General features: G+C 42.4%; 1 protein-coding gene across 4 annotated transcripts in view; it reads left to right on the forward strand.

The window, feature by feature from the left end:
• The window catches only part of ANXA3 (annexin A3), a 58,210-nt gene extending 45,221 nt beyond the window's left edge, over positions 1–12,989 (forward strand). For all 4 annotated transcript variants that reach the window (XM_026509901.4, XM_057309704.1, XM_026509899.4 and 1 more), the window contains exons 8-13: positions 2,516–2,572; positions 3,139–3,232; positions 4,644–4,739; positions 5,669–5,727; positions 7,124–7,246; positions 12,603–12,989. In XM_026509901.4, coding sequence (XP_026365686.2) covers positions 2,516–2,572; positions 3,139–3,232; positions 4,644–4,739; positions 5,669–5,727; positions 7,124–7,246; positions 12,603–12,662 — 489 coding nt within the window. In that variant the 3' untranslated portion in view covers positions 12,663–12,989. The remainder of the gene's footprint in view (positions 1–2,515; positions 2,573–3,138; positions 3,233–4,643; positions 4,740–5,668; positions 5,728–7,123; positions 7,247–12,602) is intronic.
• Positions 12,990–20,162: the final 7,173 nt, after the last annotated feature.

Consider the following 20,162-nt stretch of genomic DNA (forward strand, 5'->3'; position numbering starts at 1 on the left):
TTAAAAAAATAAATAAATAAAAATAAAAAATAAATTAAGTAGGAAGCTTGATATACAAAAATTATCTTCAGAAATGGATATATCAGTCTCTAGATTTAAAAAAAAAAGACTTGCAAAAATAAAAACAAAAAAACGACTTGCTGCAACTTTCTCTCTGCCACCTTTCAAAGGGTCGCTACACCGTTCATCAGTGTGTGACCAAATGAGGCCACACGTAGCTCTCTCAGGAGGCTCATGACTTTATGGTAACGGTGGTAAGGTCAAGGGTGAGTATCACCACAGGTGTGTGTAAGACAGGAAGTGATTTCAGCCGTATCTCACTGGCCTCTTTCGGCTGATTTACACAGCTCCTAATGTGTGAGAAAATCCCACAACGGCCTCAGCCTGAGGGTGGAAATAGTAGTTGTCAAAGTGAGGCATGATGCCATGAGGAAAGTCATCCTAATTATCGTTTCAGTTACTTTAAATGGTGAAGACCTTAACGATTGAAACTACCAACCCAAATTTATGAGGCATTGCTGCCAACATACACTCCCAGAGGTTTCTGTGCATAAGTGCACACCCATTTACACACGCACACAACAGCCCCAGGAGGCGGTGGACAGTAGGGCTTCCGGGCAGGTGTTTAGAATCCAACAGACCTGGACTCTTCAGGCTCCTCTCCTGCCTGCCAGCTTGATTTGGACAAGTTACCTTATGCCATAAACCCTTTGTTTTCACATCTGTAAAATTAAAATAATAGTACCCACCTCAGGGGGTGTTGTGAAGATTCACAGAGAGAGTGGGCGTGTGCAGTACTTAGCACATGAAACGGGATTATTAGTAGCAGTACCAATGAGAATCGGCGTTTTTCTTACTGGAGTAGAGTGTGCGAGGGAAGAGAGCAAAAGGGCGGTGTAGCCGCACAGCGACAGCAGCACCGGAAAGAGAGCGAGAGAAATCATGTGGAAATCAGACAGACATAGGGGACCTAATGTTTGAACATGGGGATAAATGCATTTTAAAAATATTACAGCCAAACATTTCATTCACCTAAAATTTTCAAAATAATTCGGGCAATCCCTTTTTTCCTCTCTCCCGTCTCTCTAGAACGTGCCGCGTGTCTGTGCACACGCACACACGCACGCTTCGCCACAGAGCCCTCGGCATGAGAGCTGGTGGTGGCAAGCTTTGAGGGGTTTGTGTTTTAATAGACTTTATTTTTAAGAGCATAACAATCTTTTTAGATTTCCAGAAAAGTGGGGCGGAAAGGACAGAGAGCTCCCGTGTGCCGCTCGCAGTGTTCTGTCATTAATATCTTGCGTTAGTGTGACATATTATGGTTGGTGAATGAACACTGACACGTTATGATTAACTAGAGTCCAAGGGTACATTATGTTTCACTCGTGGGTTTGGACAAATGTATAACGTCATGTACCCACCATTACAGCATCGCACAGAAGGGTTTTACTGCCCTAAAATTCCTGTGCTCCAACTCTTCGTCCTTCTCCTCCTCCCTTCAGACCCCTGGCAATCACCGATCTCTACTGTCTCGATTGTTTTACCTTTTCCAGAATGTCACATGGTGGGAACCATACAGCACGTTGCCCCTTCAGACTGGCTTCTTACATTTGCTAATATGCTAAGTGTCTCGCATGGCTCGATAGCTCTTTTCCTTTTAATCACTGACTACGTTCCGTTGTATGGGTGCATGACATTTTGTTACACCCACTGAGGGCATCTTGGTTTCTTCTAAGTGTTGGTAATGAGGGATAAAAACTTCTGCTAACATTCATGTACGATTCTTGTGTGGACTTAAGTTTTCAGCTCACTTGGGTGAGTATCAAGGAGCACGATGGCCGGGGTATGGTTAAAGTATGGTTGGTTTTGTAAGAAGTGGCCAAATTGTCTTCCAAAGTGGCTTTATCAATTTGCATTCCCGCCAGCAAGGAATGTCCGTTCCTGTTGTTCCAAATCCTCGTCAACATCTGGTGTTGTCAGGGTTTGGGGTTTTAGCCATTCTAATAGGTATGTAGTGGTATTTTATTGTTGTTTGGGGTTTTTTAAATTTTCAGTTCCCTAATGACACGTGATACTGAGCGTCTTGTCATGTGCTTTCTTGTCAACTGTTTATCTGATGTCTGTGCGGATCTCTTACCCATTTTTAATTAGGTTTTCGTTGCTTTAAGTGAGTGTTTACATATTTTGTAAGTCTTTACATATTTTGGGTATAAGTCCTGTATTAGATATGTGTTTGCAAATATCTTTTCCCAGTCCGTGGCTTGTCTTTTCATCCCCTTAAGATCTCTGAGTTTTCAGAGGAAGAAACTGAGGCTCAGAAAATTGTGTGCTTTGCTACAAATTTCCTGGCTAGCGAGTAGCAGAGCCAGAGCAGGAGCCCTGACCGCCTGATTCCTCTGTGCTTCATGGTCTCCACTGGAGCAAAGCCTCTAAAATGCCCTGCTGATTGGAGTACCGCGTGTTAGAATCTTCTGTTTTTAAAAGCATTGCCTTGCTGTTCACCTTCCCTGTGTAGGGCAGAAGAGATGAAAGTCTGAAAGTGGATGAGCAGCTGGCCAAAAAGGATGCCCAGGTCAGTAATAGAGCGAAGAAAACGTCTCCTGAAACCATTTTCCCCCTCGACTGCCTTTTCATTCGTGCAGCACCCATGGAGGCTGTCCTCTCCTGTCCTGTCCGGAGGAGAAGCCTGAAGGCTGGGATCACCCACTCCTAGTTCTCTGCCTCCCCTGGTGGTGGGGTTCTTCTGCCCCAGCCTCCCTGATGCTCAGATTCCTAGTCCGTTAACAATGAGAGACTCCCTCACCTCTACGACCAAGTAAACCTCCAGCTCTTCTCGTTCCAGCAACTTCCTGCAGGGAGGGAGGGAGAGGGGGAGAGGGGGAGAGGGGGAGAGGGAGAGGGAGAGGGAGAGGGAGAGGGAGAGGGAGAGAGGGAGAGAGGGAGAGGGAGAGAGGGAGAGGGAGAGAGGGAGAGAGGGAGAGGGAGAGAGGGAGAGAGGGAGAGGGAGAGAGGGAGAGAGGGAGAGGGAGAGAGGGAGAGGGAGAGAGGGAGAGAGAGAGAGGGAGAGAGGGAGAGGGAGAGGGAGAGGGAGAGATTGTGTCCATAATAACATTCTAAGTCTTCCTTCTCGTCCCATAGATTCTGTATAATGCTGGGGAGAACAGATGGGGCACAGATGAAGATAAATTCACAGAGATCCTGTGTTTAAGGAGTTTTCCTCAGCTGAAACTGAGTATGCACTCACATTACAATCCTTTTTGCTTTGTGTTGCATTTGCAAATGTTTTGGGGGTTAATATACAAAATTCTGGAAAATGAAGTTAAAAATTGCAAAGGCTGTCCCATTTGTATGTATAAACAATTCAGGAGAAACCATGGGGAGCTGTGTTCCAACCCACGGCAGAACTGACCCTGGTCATGTCTTCCCTGGAGGCTGAATACATTAGCTAGTGAGTGAGAGGTAACAGGCAGGAGAGGGGCAGCAAGGAGAAGGAAAGGGGGAGCCCTCTGGGGTGAGAGCAGAGAGAAATATTCCGGTGGTAGGGAGGAGCCTGAAGGCAGTGCTTCCAACCCATCTCCCCCCTAGTTAGCCACTTTCCAGAAAAACCAGGCATGGTGGGTATTTGCTAACGTGTTAATAAGAATTAACATTCGGCCCTTTCTGATCTGATGTAAATGGGGGAAAGGCGGCATAGTTCTTTTGGTCAGACCAACGATTACATGGAACTGCCAGGCAGCCACCTCCTCACTCATGTATCTCCTCGAACCTTTCTGGAACCAACAGCACCCAGAAGCCAGAACTCCATCTACTGTGAGCTTCCGGCTGTGGCTCCCAGGTGCTGGTCAAGAAAGCAACCACAGTGCATGACTAGGCTTATGCTGAGTTCATGGAAAAATGAGGAAACATGAGGATATTACCATGACTTTTTAATTCTGAGATTGCCCTTCCTCAATTTTGGCATTAAATTTCACTTATTTTATAAAATAATGGTAATAATATATTATAGCTGCTTTATTTGAAAAATAAAAACCAAACAATCCTAGATTTCGCTCCAAAGGTTTTTCAGAATTTCCTAGGGAAAAATTGACTTGGCTTACAAAGTGTGCCTCTGTCCTTAGGGACCTATGAGTTTTGCTTTCGGATGAAACCTGATTGAGACATTCGAACGCCTCTTGTAAGCATGAGTAGGCCACGCTGCTTTAGGGAGTGATTTACTCAGCAGTAAGAAATCTTCATAATTAAGATTTCTTTAGCAGATAAAACATATTTGACTAATGACCACACTATTGTTTCCCAGGTGCTGCTATAATTTAAAAGTAGCCCACCTTACTGGATAAATTATTTTTAATTTAACCTTCCAAGCTATTTTAAATTCCATCAACCTGGGAAGGGGGAGGGAAGGAGAGAGAAAGAGAGCATTGAAGAAAATGGCCTACGAGGTTTAGGTTTTATTGTAGGTGATTTAAAACAAAGTAAAACAGAAACAAGAGCTCCCATGCTCAGATTCTGATGGTCTCGAGAGGGAGTTCTTGAGTTGGATACTTCACAACCTGATTTGCTACATATCAAATCAAAAACTGGAATATATTCAAGTGTGGTCAACTGGGATGCCTTAAATATTTGTTTGTGATGCTGCTTTCTAGCGTTCGACGAATACAGAAATATTAGCCAGAAGGACATTGAGGACAGCATAAAAGGAGAATTGTCTGGGCATTTTGAAGACCTACTTCTGGCCATAGGTAAGCCCTTCAGTGCTTATAAACTGAGTTACTTTGCACTTGTTTTAAATGAATGCAAATGTTCTCTCCTTTCCTGGAAGAATCCTGACCGATCCATCCTTATGCTCCCATAGCCCCTGGCACAGTTCCCAATGCACACAGTATGCTCCACAAATATTGTTAAACGGCCGCATGAAGAAGTTATCTTCTTAGGTTTTACTTTGTCTTTTAACTTTGTATTGGTTTGTCACCGTGCTTGGATTAGTAAACTCCTGGAGAGGTGAAAATATTACATTTCTATTGGCATTTTTATTGAGGCTTGTCGAAAAAGGAGTAATTGAGTAATTGAGTAATTTGGTTATTTCGGGAAGATATCCATAGCCTTCCAAAGCTGAGCCCAGGTCAGAACTCTAGGTGTCCTCCCTCTTGGCCAAGCTAACTGGGAGTATCGAACAGAAAGTCAGGCACAGACCAAAGCTGGTCCTGGAGACATGTGAAGCAACAAGCAGACACAAACACCGTTATGTAAGCAGATCGGTCCTCCCCCGGAGGTCTCTGCGGTCTTCGGGCCAAGTTCTGGATCAGCAGTCAGATGCTAGAAATGGAGCAAGGATACCCCTAGGGAGTTATCGATATAAGCATAGGTGTTGGTGTGTCTGGGATCTGGAGATGAGTCCGCTGCTGAGGGAGCTGCTTTGGCAGGTGATTATATTCTCGCCTTGACTAAAGCTCATGACTGTGCTTGAGTTCCCTGCGAACATGGAACATGACGGGATAAGCCTTTGAAATTCAGGTGAGGCATTCACCTCTCCATTCTAAATAAAGGCCAGTAGTGACGAGGGGGTAGACTTGTATGGTTATTCAAAGAATCTTTTTAAAAAACCGTATTACCGTAGATGACCTCAATTACTAGTCAATGAAACCGAACATTACTTTGCTTTTTATAACAGTTCATTGTGCCAGAAACATGCCTGCCTTTTTAGCTGAAAGACTGCATCAGGCTTTAAAGGTAAGTCTGGAAATTTCATATACATTCTTAGTCTCCCTCCAGGAGAATATAAAACAATATTGCATCATAGCGATGGAATTTCACGTCCCTTCCCTCCTTGGATGAGTCCTCTTTTTGTCTCGGAGGTGACAGTGAGTATCGTGATCATTCGGGAGATAGGCACAGTGAAGCATTGACTACATTGTCTCCCCCACTTCACCGTAAGTGGAGGCAGTAAAACGGGTTAGAACCCAGACCTCAAGCCTGGCCCTTTAGGCCTGTTGGCTCTCCAGCTGCCTTCCTTAAACCGAGGTGAGTCAGCAGCCTTTCCTGTGATAGAAACCCTGGGCTTTCTTGTCTGTTGCTGCTGCTCGACGGTGAGGTCCCTGAGTAGAGGCTGTTTTCTATCTTCGGGCCCTTGCCTGAGCCTGGCACTCCATACTGGACATTTCCTCTGGAGGTCCCCATGTGCCTTCAAAGTTCTGTCCAAAGTGAGCACATCCTGTCCCTCACCTCACCCCCCACCCAAGGCCCCTCCCTGTCCCTTGGTCGGTCACCTCAGTGCGTAGCCCAGCAGGAACTAGCCCTGCCTGACTCTCTGAAGTGACTGACGCTCTGAAGTTCCCCGCCCCGCCACCCCCAGGCTTGCCGTCTGTGCCTCAGCCACCTTGACCTTCTTTCTGCCCCTGACTATGCCAAGTGTCTTCCCACATCAGGGTCTTCGCGTTTGTCGCCCTCTCTGCCTGGAACGGACCTCCTCCAGATCAACCTATGGCTGGCTCCTTCTCGCCTCTCAGGTCACCTCCTGAGAGAGGTCTTTCCTGACTGAACGGGTCGATTGGCTTCCTTTCAGTCACACTCCATTCCATAATTCTTATTACTGTTTACATAAGCAGTGTGTTAATTTTCTTTCCTGTCCATCTCCATCCATTAAAACGTAAACTCCGTGCAAATAGAGATGTGATTGGTGCTGTTTGCTACCATGTGCATAGTGCGTGGGACCATATCTGGCATGGAGGAGATTCCTTCCTCTGATGACTTCAGCCCCAGGTCAAATACCACTTTCTCAGGCAGACCCTTCCTAATCCTTGATCTATTTTAGGCCCTCCTGACATATGCTCCAATAGTACCCACTATTCCCCATATGTTGGATTATATAGTATATCCTTTACAAAATTGAAAGCTCAACAGGGCTACCTCATCTGTTTTCAGCATTTGGCATGGCGATGGCACGGAGTAAGTGCTCAATAAATATTTCTTCACTGTATGAATGATGAAGTTTGATGACAAACGAGAGAAGAGTCATCACTGTGGTTGAATATCTTGTGCACTGTTATCTGTTTCCTGTACATACAGATCTATATGTTGTCTTGTGACCAGTGAGATTTGTATTGTGGACACCTGTGTTTCTTCACAGGGTGCTGGAACCGATGAGTTTACTCTGAACCGAATAATGGTGTCCAGGTCAGAAATGGACCTTTTGGACATTCGAGCAGAGTTTAAGAAGCATTATGGCTATTCCCTATATTCAGCAATTAAAGTAAGTCTCTTCTTAAAAATAGCAAAACACATTTTGTCTTTCTCTACTCATCCTCTTTCCTGTATAATCCTTAAAACATAGAGCGATGTGACTGAGTTTTCTCTCTCCCTGTCAATGCATAAATGTGTTTTCTGAGTTTAAAATAGTGATAACAACATGTCTCCTAAATACAGTGATTATTTTTAGCTCTAAAATCCCAGGCACATAATAGACACTCAACATTCTTTTTTTAGGTTTAGTAGCCATTCATTGTTCTTCTTTTGTGAATTGTACATGCAAGTCATTTGCCTGTTTTTGATATTACAATATTTTTATTTATTTCAGCTTTTGTTTATGACAATAGAAGGCAAGAAAAATATATGTTTTAAATTTCCCATTTTTACCTGAAGTCCAGTTGACATACAATGTCACATTAGTTTCAGGCATAGCTAATCTTCCTCTTGTTTTACTCAAAATAGAGATAGCATGGTTCTGTACTTTGGAGCTCTTCTCCTTTCAGTTTATAGGAACCTTCTCATTCTTTTAACAGCGGCGTATCATTCCATTATTTATATGTTTGTACCCACCATATCAATAGATGTTTCCAGCTTCTTGCTATTATAAACAGTGTTGTGATATGCATACATAATTTCATTCCACAAGGTACAAGTGTATCTAAGGGATAAATTCTCTTAAGTCGGTAGGATTGCTGAGGCAGATGTAAATACATTTGTCATCTTGGTAAATATTACCAATGGACTCCGTTTGCAAGTCAATTAATCAACTAGGTTCATTCACCAAAACAAATCCTTTTCTTCTTTCAACCAGAGCTTTGGTTTTTACACCAAACCTTTACAGGAGGTGATACATGCTTAGGTTGAAAGTGGGAACTTATCAAAAAGGCAGCTCTCAACACTGTGCCTGGGGCTTAGCGTGGATTTCATCAGCTCAGACTCAATGCAGTTTGAATCGATTCTGACACATTACAATAGTTTCAATCAACACAGGAAGATTTAATAACATTAACCATATTGTACTTACTAAGGCAGAAAAGTAGACTCATACATTTTATAAAGATTGCCAGTAACAAGGTTGAAACACAAGGCCTTCAGTTCAACCTCAGCAAACTAGAAAATTAAATTAACCATTAGCTCTCCCTCCCCCAATGGCTGGCTAATTGAGGCTTATTATATTAGGACACATCTAAGCTACACATAACTTGATAGAAAAGAAAAATCCGTTGCTAAAGAATTCAGTTTGTAATTTAAAATTACACGAGGTTTCTTCATTTCTATCACCTAACGTGCATGTTTTAAAAATGAAATGTTAAGGTTGGATCAGGGAAAAAAATAGGGAGCTTGAACTAGATCAATAAGCATGAAACGAATTAAAAAGGAGGTCAAAGACCTACCTCCCCCCAAATCCCAGGCTTGGATAGACTCATAGGTGAACTTCAGCAGACTTTCAAGGAACAGATACTCCTGTCTTATACAAGTTGGACCAGAAAATAGGAAAAGCGAAAGCTGCCTAGTTAATTTTATGAATTTAGTATAATCTTGATTCTAAAGACAGAGGATAAAGAAAATTACAAAATCATTTCACTTATGAACATAGATAGCAGAAAGTAAAATATTGACTCTGAATATATCAGTTTATTAAAAAATAACACATCAAAATCCAAGACAAAGTTAATCCAAGAAAATACAAGAATTACCTTTGTGACCCAGAAGTAGGGAAAAAATTGTTGAACAACAAAAGCACAAGTCACATTGCAAAAAACAACAAGTAAACAAACAAATGTACATTATTAAGTACAACATATATTAAATAATCTCATTACATTTTCAATACTGATGACTAGGATCTTTTTGATGCTTATATTTCCATAATTCAGGAGCTAGAGTACCATTTTGTATATCACCTGACCTTTGGTTCTGTCTTCCTCTTCCTTCTGCCTATAGTTTAGATGTTTCTCTGTTCATTAACATCTTTCTTAGGTGATTGGGGGGAGGAAGAGGAGAGAGAGAAGGTAGGTGGAAAACAAATGTGTCTCTCTTATTACTTAATAAGATATTAATACAAAATTTGGATGAAATTACATTTTCTTGGTAGTTTTCATTGAACAAACAAATTAAGTAGCTATTTAATAAATAGTGCAATTCCAGGGTCTTTAATGGAAAATGTAGTAGCCATTCTCAATTCATAATCTTATGTGGAGATTTGAGGTGAGCATAAATAAAACATTTAGAAGAAGATAATATGAAACAGCATACAATAAATATTAGATTGTGCAGTACAGAGGATACTAACCTAGGAATTGAAAGTAAAGCAGTTTGGGATTAGATAGGGAATGTTTCTTGGGGAAATGGGTCTTGATCCTGCCTTTCAAGTTTAATAAGCTTGTGTTGAGTGCCTCCTGTGGGCAGGTGCTATGTTGCCCAACAGGGATTCAGGTGAATGCTTCAGGAATGCGTGTATGGTAAGGAAAGGAGGAAAAGAAGTAATAAGGCACTTGATCGATTAAGGGATCTGCCTTGGGGAATTTTGAAAAACAAAATCCAAGTGGCGAGATGAATTTAGTTGAAAGAGAGTTTTGAGATCACAGAATTTGTATTTCATTCATTCAATTAAAAATATGTACTGAAGGCATATTATGTGCCTGGCTCAGAGTTACAATTACAAACAAAGGAAAAAATGTTGCCACATCCTGCCCTTAGGGAATCACAAACAAATGAAAATCACAACTATGTTAAATGTAAAGGAAAGAGATATTGTGCTGTAAGGCCATATGATAGGAGGTTTCGACCTATAGGAAAAGCTTCTATGAGGAAGTTATGATTCAGATCTGAAAAAGAATAGACAAGGATTGTGGCGTCGGAGAGTCAGTAGAGCCTTCTCACAAAAAGAAAAGGAATTACAAGTGGAAAGACCTCATGGTAAGGAAACATGATGAAAAATAAGGCCGGAGGGACCAGATCACCCAGGACCATTTTGGCAATATTTAAGGAGTTTGTCTTTAGCCCAAAAACATTGGAGAGTTTTCATTTTAAGTGCATAGTGTCATGACCAGAAGTACATTTTAAGAAGATCCCTGTGACCGCAGGGAATGAATTGGACATAAGAAAGGAGAGATTTGGGGGTGCGGAGTTATTTTATCAATCACACTGGAGCAGCTATGACTGGATAATGCAAAGTACTAATGCAAAGAGAGCAAAAAACAAAGACTCAAAAGATATTTCGGAATTAAAACTTAGGGGACTTGATGTGGTATCCTGCTATAAAGAACAAGAAAGAAAAGGTATCAAGGATGACTCCCAGGTTTCTAACTTGGGATCAGATAGTGACGCATTCCTTGCAAGAAGGTCAGGCTTTAGGTTTTTGTTTTTGTTTTCTTTTCTTTTTTGGGAGTGGGAGAGAAAGTTCATGAGTTTGGTTTCTCGCTCGTTGAGTTAGAGATGTCTTTGAAACATGTAAGTAGAATTGTCAGGTCAGTAGCTAGTGGTATGAGATATATTTTCAGAGTCAGTTATGTTAGTGAATAGTTGGACATGAGCGAAAATCCTCTCAGGAGAAAATATAGATTGAGAAGGGAAGCAAGCTTAGAATTGAGATTTAAGCAGTACTCACAATTAATGGCTGGATAGCTGAGGGTGAGCCTGCAAAAAAGACAAAGGTAAGGATGCCAGAGAGCAGGAAGAAAAAGCCAGGACTACTTGCAGGAAAAGTAAGGGCTTGATGAACATGGTGGGCCTTGGACTTGATTTACAAGCAATAAGAATGAATACCGTGGAGAACTGATGAATCCAGAACCAAGTTGATGAATCTAGAACCAAGGAAACTAGTGACAAGAGATATGAGCCTAGAGTAGATTGTCATGATCGGAATGGAAAAAGGAATAACTCAAAAAACACTGCAAAGAAATAATTGGCAGGAGGGATTAAATGTAGAGGATAGAAGATGGGATCAGAGTTGGGAGAAGAGAGAGTCGCTGATAGCACTGTTAGAACTACACCAACAGAGACAATTAGTTTCTTGAGAACAACTAATATGGCCTGATTAGGAAGCCGTAACTTATGTTCAAAGGTTTTGCAAATACATTAACATTTTTTGTGATAATAAAATTTCTAAAATGCTATATAAATAGAATAGCCATTTTACTAGAAGGCATAAAGGTATAGAGGTAGGAGAAAGGATGGACATTTGTTTAGCGTCGACGGTGGATCAGAATTTATATATAGCTCTTTTAAGCTACTTGGATGTATTTTCTTGCCTAACTGATAGAACCACTAAAAATTGTTTACAACTTGCTCGGAGATGGCTAATGTTCTAATACACAGCTAGAGATCATTGGCTTAGCAATTCCAGAGATTATTACGTATGGCAGAGCAAGACTTAGAAAAGCCAATAGAGGAAGAACTAGAATCTGTATAAAACAGGAGAATGTATATTAATGCCTGTTGTGTCTCCTTATGAAAGCAATACATAACCTCTTCTCTATGACCCTTCTTCATTGCGTCCTTTGCATTCCTGCTAACTCTCATATCGATCCTAATGTGAAACTTCAGTGATAAGAAGTGCTCACTATTTGACTTGCCTTGAATAAAATAAGAATAATGGGAGGATTTCAGGCAGTCTAGACTAAAAGCCAAGTTTTCCCTCCGATGCTATGCAACAATTTTACCTGTTTTGCATAGCACACACGCATCTTTGGACCTTAAGCCTCACTCTCCCATGGTGTCTGTTCTGAACCAGGCTGGTTTTTGCGAGCTTAGAGGAAAGGAACCAAGAAGTACGCTCTTCGGGAATGTAGTTTGTTTCAGTTTGTAAGGCGGGCAGCAGAGTGTGGTTAAGGCACCAGACCGTCTGGGTTTGGATCTACCTCTGTTGCTTCTTCTCTGTGGGATTTGGAGCAAGTTTCCGAACTTCTTCTCATTGCTTATTAAATGGACATACGTAGGGTACCTACTATGTAGAGTCATAAGGGTTATAAGATTAAAGTAGTTAAACTTTAGAAGAGCAAGCGGTTGATGAATATTAATGTAATATTATTAAAATGATCATTTTTAAAGTTTCGTTAGGAAAGTAGTATTATATAATGTTATATAATCGATACAATCTTATTTTTTTTAAACCCAAATTGAAATTTAATTGAGATGATTCAGGAAGAATTTAAACATTGTGTATTGTAAAGAAAATGCGAGGCTGGAACATAATTACACTCAGGTGTGAAAGAATAATGGACTTACAGGTGCATTTTCCTAAATGATTCATGTCATGAGTCCCACCCCAGTGAATCCCCTAGAGCTGTGGGATTTGATTCAGTTTTGGTCCCCTCATTATTTGTGCTACATCTGTCCTTCTCTCCTATTCCTTACAGTCGGATACTTCTGGAGACTATGAAATCACACTCTTAAAGATCTGTGGGGGAGATGACTGAGTCAAGAGCATAATCTCCGAAGGTCGCCGTGCCCACGATGGGCCTTTCCAACAGCCCTGCTTACTCCTTTCTCAGAGTATTTAAAAGCACAAGCAAGTGTAAACAGCAAGCTGTTTTCCTAACAGACGTTTTCATCATTCCGTAATAACAACAACCAAAAGTGATTGCAGCTTCATGTACTAATTCACAAATGACATTTTTAAATGGTATGAAGGATCTGCTAATACAATGCCAATTATTTTTCTGCTTAGGAAGCAAGAATCTTCGTAGAATTCTAACACCTTAAATGTGTAATCAGCATCAATAAAAGTTGTTGCGTTGGTGAAAGGCAGTTTGTCTGGTTGTTTTAGCGTATGCCGACATTGCTTTGTACCTGGTCGCCAACAATCAGTGGGATTTTAAAGCTCATTTTTGTTATAAAAGCTCTTCCTGCTTTAATTTCTCTATTACCTTATTAATCGCATTTATCTTTAAGAAAAGAATAGAACGAAGCCGTGTGTAATCCCGGCCTGGTCTTTCCAGTTGCAATCACGCTGCAGGACTGGCAGTGCGGGAGAAGTTATTCAGGCCTCCGAAGCCATCTGCTGAACTACGAATCTAACCACTTCCTGTCGAACGGCAAGCATGAATTGTGGTCGTTTCATGCTAAATTCTACTTTCCCAGAATGGGTATGTAGAATCAATTCTCTAAGGTTGCTTTTCCTCTAAAAATAAGTTTGCGAAACTATGCATTTATAAAAATTCCTCATGTTATCTTTGCCAGCGACCTAAAATGAAATATCTTGACTAATACGAAATATATAAGGTAGCACGTCCAGTTGGAGTTCTTAGTTGGGACTTGAATAGAAATGATAAACGGGTGAGCCATAGAAACAGGGATGTAGGAGTCCAGAGCTTTTTTTCAATGCATTCCACTGGCAAACATCCTGAGACTTTTCAGAAGGACAAATTATTTCTTGTTCTGGTGTTTCCAAAATGCATACAGGAAGAAAAGCGCCAGGATTTAGAGTCCGGCACAGCTGGTTTTGACTTCCTGCCCCACCATTTCCTGGTTCTGTGACCCTGGGAACTGCCAAAGCCTGCTCAGCTGAAGCTTTCTCATCTGTGACATGGTGATAATTAGAGCACCTACCTTTCTCCCAGGGTTTTCTAAAGATTAAGGAAGATAAAGCTTTCAAAGCACTTAGCCCTGTGCCTGGACAGGGTAAGTGTTCAATTACCACGTTATTGTTTACCGCCAGGCAACATCAAAATGGTCACGACAGCGTTGCAACCACTCCTCGTCAGGCTTCAGTTCACCTACCACATGGCAAGCTCTGTGTTAAGGACGTATTGGATACACCAAGGGGACTGAGACTCATTTGCTTTTGCCAAAGACCTTAAAATCTGTTTAGGGAGAGAGACACGTGCGTATAATCACAACACAGTAGTACATACCTCGTGCGTTCAGGGCAACAGCATTGTGTAAGAGAGAAGCGGCATGGAGGCTGGCTCAGTAAGTCAGCCTATTAGAGGTCACAAACTCCACCAGTAAAGAAGAGGAAAAGAGGCTCTCCGGATAGCTAAGAGCACTTGCAAAGTCAGAGTTATGAACCAGCACAGTGTGTGCACGGCTGTACCCAAAGGTGAGTGTGGTGGAGGCTCAGAGGACAAGGCGGGGGTGTGGTGACCGGTGATAGGTAGGGGCCAGATTACAAAGGTCTCATGCTAAAGAGTTTATAAGCAAGGGAGAGTCGTGGATGGAAGGAGCATTCCAGAAGGATTTCAATCAGGGAAATGATGTCAAATGTTTGCCCAAAGGGGAAGAACGTCTGGGAGAAGAAAGCGAGAGGCAGGAGCCCCCTTGGCACAAGTTAATTCTAAAATCAGGTCAAGAAGGGTCAGCCTAAGTTAAGATACTGGCAAGGGAGAACAAAAATCCATGCACATACTTAAGGAAATAAAACTGAGAGGATATAGTAATCAAGGTAGTCACGTGTCAAGTTTGCCCCATGGTTTTGGCTTAAGTGATTCAGTGAATGTCTCACCAAGCAATACATCATTGCTAATACTCGTTGAGTAATTACTATGTATCAGGCACCATGTGAAACAGTGTAGTGTATTAAATCATTAATCCAGAAGGAACTTTACAATGCAGGCACTGACTCACAGATACAGGAATGGAACCTGAGAGAAATTAAGTAACTTGCCCATTGGAAGAGCCAGGATTTAAACCCAAGCAGCCAACTCCACTATTTGCTGTAGAGTTTATCCTGTCCCAGGGTCACTGTTCTTTTCAACCCTGCAATGTCAGCTATTTGAATGTAGGGATTTTGTCTGTTGCATTCACTGCAGTATTCTTAATTCTTAGAACGTGCTTGGGACATAAAACGCACGTAATAAATCTTTATTGGGCGAATGAAGTTCTTTTTCCTCTATGCATTTGAGCTCTATAAGTGAATTTGGGGTAAACATTTGTAGGTATACCTGAGTCTCCACTTCCCAGGCTTGGGGAAAGGACACTAATATCATTACACTATAGGCACCCTTGGAGAAAAGTTCAGAAATTTTACTCATATACACAGTACTTTTCCCAAACTACTCATCACTGTCAGGAGAAATATTTTGTGAAGCTGGCCAGGGTACTGGGACTTCTGGGGAAGCAATGAGCTCAAATGCCTGTAGGCTCTCCTTCACTTAACATCAAGCTAAACTCCTGAAATGGCATTACTAGATTTTAATCTTGTTCACTTCTCCAAAGTGATGGAGAAGTAAGGATTTTGATGTTAACTATTCTTTTCCTCTGGAAAAATTGTTTGCTTCACTAGAGCTCTCCACATACATTTTTCCTTCCTTCCTTCCTTTGCTTTCTTTTCTTCCTTTCCTTCCTTCCCTCTCTCTCTGTTTCCTTTGTCTTTCCCCCCATTCATTCTTCTCTCTATTGATTTCCATAATATAACAAGCACTTTGGAAACCACTCTCCAACATGAACACTAAGACTTTTACAGTAACCTACTACCAACTACATGACCTTTCCCTCTCATTCTCCCTGCATCTCCCTACCTGACCTAACTACCATTCCAAATTCCATGTGGATTGTCCCCTTGCTTTCTTTTGATATAGTTTTTAATTTAATTTTTTTCTTTACTAAGTCTTATGCTTATGTAATCTCTGAGACTTACTTTTTTCATTTAATATTATTTTGCTAAGTGATATCCGTATCATTTCATGTCATGTATTTTATTTATTTTGCCTGCTGTGTATCATTCCATTGTGCAAGTCATAAATTTCTAGGAGGCCATAAAGTTGCCCTCAAGGAAGTAGGGAAAGCATAGTTGTATCTGGCTCCCTATTCCTTGCGCTTCTTTGAAGCTATGGTGCCTCACTAGGGCCACAGAAGACCTTCATCTCCAGTCAGTAAAGGGCAGAGTGTAACAGGAAAAACACAAAACTAGGAAGAACCTGGATTTTTCTCTTTAATGGGTACCGATCCCCAATTTCCAATGTCGGGGGAGCAGGTAGGTTCCAACAAGCAGTGCTCCAACACCAGCTGGATGGCCTACGTTTCAGCTCATTCTGACGCTCTCTATCTGGGTTTAGCGTTCGGTTCCCCAGCGAAGGGCTCAGTCCTACACGGTGCACCCCTCCAACTTCAGATGCCAATCACAAGTGCAGGTGATCACCTGTGCTTCTGATCGACTGCCTAGAGATCAGAGCTTCCTTGGGTTTGATAGTTTGCTAGACTGGCTCCCAGAACCCAGGGAGGCACTTATTTACATTTACCAGTTCATTATAAAAGCATATAACGAAGGATGTAGATGAACACCGAGACGGAAGAAATGTGTCGGACGAGACACGTGGGAAGGGACATAGGACTTCCCTGTCCTCTCCTGGTGAGCCTGTCTCCCAGCACCTCGCGTGTTTACCAGCCTAGAAGCTCTCCGAACGCCGTACTGTTGGGATACCTATGGAGGCTTCATCATGTCGCCATCATCATCATTAATTCCGTTTTTAGCTTTTCTCCCTTCTCAAGAGAATGGGAGGCAGGGATGACCATTTTAAGCTTCTAATCGTGGTTTGGTCTCTCCGGTGACCAGCCCTCACCCAGGAGCCAGCCGGAACCCACCCAGAGTCTCCTCCTCATTAGCAAAGATCAAATATTATAAGATGCTCCTAGGGCTCTGATAACTTAGGAAATGACGAGAGTTTTAAGAGCTCTGTGCCAGGGACCAGAGTGGAGACCAATATACATATTTTCTATTCTCTCATACTTTTCCTTTCCCAGGGATTGACTGTGTACTCTGTCATAGAAAAGGACACCCACTGAACCATTGTGGATGCCAGTGTGTGATATATGTCCCTAAATTCCTAGCTCAGCTCCCTATTCATAGTGGGTACACGATACATTTTCATGACAATGATGTGTAAAGTGGGAGAGTAGACCTTTCCTGCCAGTTGCACCAGGTTGTTGTAAGGAGCACAGGAAATAGTGATTACGGTTATCTGATAAAGTATTGGATACTATTCAAATGTGACAAAGAATTGTAGAATTGCTATTAGAATAACCAATTTTTGTTGTATATATGAATCAAGGACTGACAATGTGCCAAGTACTATGCTAGATATGTTAGATCTCATTTTTTCTCAGAGTTGTTTTCTTATTTATCTGTCTTAAGTACTTTGTGCCACAAAGCTTGGTTATATGTATCAGTATTACCCCATTTTACAGATGGGGAAGACGAGGCCCAGAAAGGTTAGGTTGCTAGCCCAAGGCTACACAGCAGGGAAGCCAAGGTTTAGGATCCAGGCCCGATGGTGTGTGTGTGAGTAGGAGGAAGGTGAGAACCTGAAGGGATGACGATCCCTTGGCAGAACGCTGCAAAGAGAAAGGAGCACAGATAATGAGACACTCCAAGGAAAATTCTCCTCCTCCAACCCTCTCCTCCCATCCTTCTCGCCTCCCAACCCTCTAGCAGCTGGTAGCTGCTAACTGCATATTTCTGACGATTCTGATGGAACGTAGCCCTCGCAAGTTGGAGGGTTGTTGTTAGTGATCCTGCCACAGAACTACAATGCTTATTTAAATATTTTAACACTATACGAGAATGAGAAGGGGAGGTTAAGGCCCAGGCCAGTGCCATGGTTAAGTGCATGGGCCCTGGGGTCATGCTGCCCAGATCTGTGACCTTAGGGAAGTTATTTTACCTCACTAAGTCACATTTAAAATGTAACTTCACCTTTAAACTGGGCATGGTAATAGTTCCTACCCTGTAAAGTGATTTTGATACGTAAGTGAGAAAGCATTTAAAAGGCCTTCAGCATAGTGCATAGCTCGTGCTAAGCCCTCAGTAAGTGTTAGCCTAGATCACATTATTATTACAGTGGATTATTCAAAGGCCATGTTTTTTATTGCCTTCAATTTCCACAAGGTGGCAGGTCGAGTTCAAAGTGGACCCCGCGGCTCCGTGTCCCAAGGCAAAACCTGCTTTAATTGCTTCAGAATAACTGGGCCAAATCTGAACTGTTTGGAAACGTTGTCATTATATTGTCTATAGAATATCTGGTATGGTCTGGGCTTCTTATTGTTGCTATAAAATTCTTCTTAATGGAACATATGGATCATTTAATTTAATCCTCTTGTTTCTCACGATTCCCAAGACCATCTGCATTGACATGAAATGTAGATTAACTCTTCCACGGATCGCCCGCCTAAGCGAGTACATTCAAGTCATCTCAGTGCACGCTAAGTTTAGTCCCTGAGGATTGTGCAGAGGAGAAGATTAGCAAACTGGAAGGAGTCCTGGGCGCTGTGAGTGGTGATGGGCAGAAGGCAGGAGACCGGTACACGTCGTTGGATACCGATGGGGTGTTTGGTCTCTGCTGAGGAGCTGCAAACAACAACTGAACATAGCGCATAGGAGGCTCTCCAGCCTATTGATAAGGGCGTATTGAAGGAAGTGTTAAAATAGTGTAATTCAGACTTTCCTTGTATGTATCTTCTCCTTTGTCCATTTCCCTGGTTTCATGCCACACTGCCAACCCCAAATGTCCACAATTTGTCTTTGAAGCAGTGTTTTGGAGTCAGATCCAATGAGGTCCAAGCGCTGGCTCCCCTCTCTGTGAAAGCAGTGTTTGCAGCGGTGTTTGACAAATGCTTAAACCCTTGACAGCTCAGTTCTGTGCTTGGTAATGACAGCATCTACCTTACCGGGTGGTTGTGAGGGTGGAGTGAAGCAGGGCATGTACCGAATTTAACTCAAAGTCGGTAGAGTAAGCGCATGGATCTGGCCTTGCCCAGCAAACGGCAGAGAAGTCGTGCTCAAGAAGCACTTGCAGGATAAAGAGAGGAGGCGTCTTTCAGTCCTGCCCTGTGACAGTAACTCTAAGACTGGCCTTGGATGTTTTCAAGGGAAAGGCTCACCGAAATCAGTGTTGTCTTGTCAAACGCGAGCACTTCAGTGCTTAGCCGCGCAGGATCTGAAGACAGCTTCCCGAGGCTTCCTTCCTGCCCCCTCCCCCCAACGGATAATTGTGTGACCTGTGAGTGGGCCATTTACTGAGCATTTCTGTGCCTTAGATTCCTTACTGTAGAGCCAGGATGGCAATAGCTCTTATCATTCAGATTCAGCTCGGTGTGAGGTTTCAGTAAGTCAGTTTAGGTAAAGCACTCAGCACAGGGTCTGCTGTCTCTTACGTGCTCAAGAAATGCGAGCTGTTATTCTCGGGCTCAGTTTGGAAGACCTGCAGTTGCTTATAGTTGATCTGCTGGGGGGATTTGGGGATGTCGTAAAGCTAACCCTTCTAGTTTGTAATTAGAAAAGAAGATAAAGCAGACCTCTTGGCAATTTCCTGCCCCTGTAACCTTGTGTTTTATGAACCACGGAAAGTACCGCAGATTTCTTTTCGACTCTACCCTGGCAAACTGACAAACTTAGATATCTATTTCCCACCCACTCTCTGTATGTCTCTCGTGGGACTATTACAGCAAAGCAAGTATTAGTTGCTTTGCATATAAACCCTTTTACTAGTACTATATTTCTTCCAGTTTCAACGAACTCAGCTTTATGCCAGTTTTATCTACCAGAAGGTCCGCCCTGCTCTGAGACCAGGGTTTGCGTGTTGCTGTGGATTTCACAAAGTCGGAAGTGCGAGAGAGGAGAATTGCCAGCGAGGAGGAGGGTTACAAGTGAGGAGTAACATTGAAGGCTCTCACAGTAAACTGGAAAAAGAAATCCCAAACCCTGAAACCAAGACTCCAAAACAGCGCATTCAGCTGTATGCCTTCTAAAACACAACCATGTGTTAGGGAAAATGGGCCATCAGAGCCTACATAAGCCCTCTTTTGGCGCAGGCTCTGTGGAACTGGATGTGGCGATGAATAATGGCCCAAGGTGACTTGCAGAGCTCTGAGCTCAGCCTGAAGTTACAACTGATGCAATATCCACCACAAGGCAAAAGAGACCTTTGAAAAAAGACATTGCGATCAAATCAGCTCCTACACAAACGAACGTGCCACCATGA

This window comes from Ursus arctos, unplaced genomic scaffold (genome assembly GCF_023065955.2).
Source record: "Ursus arctos isolate Adak ecotype North America unplaced genomic scaffold, UrsArc2.0 scaffold_9, whole genome shotgun sequence".
NCBI lineage: Eukaryota > Metazoa > Chordata > Mammalia > Carnivora > Ursidae > Ursus > Ursus arctos.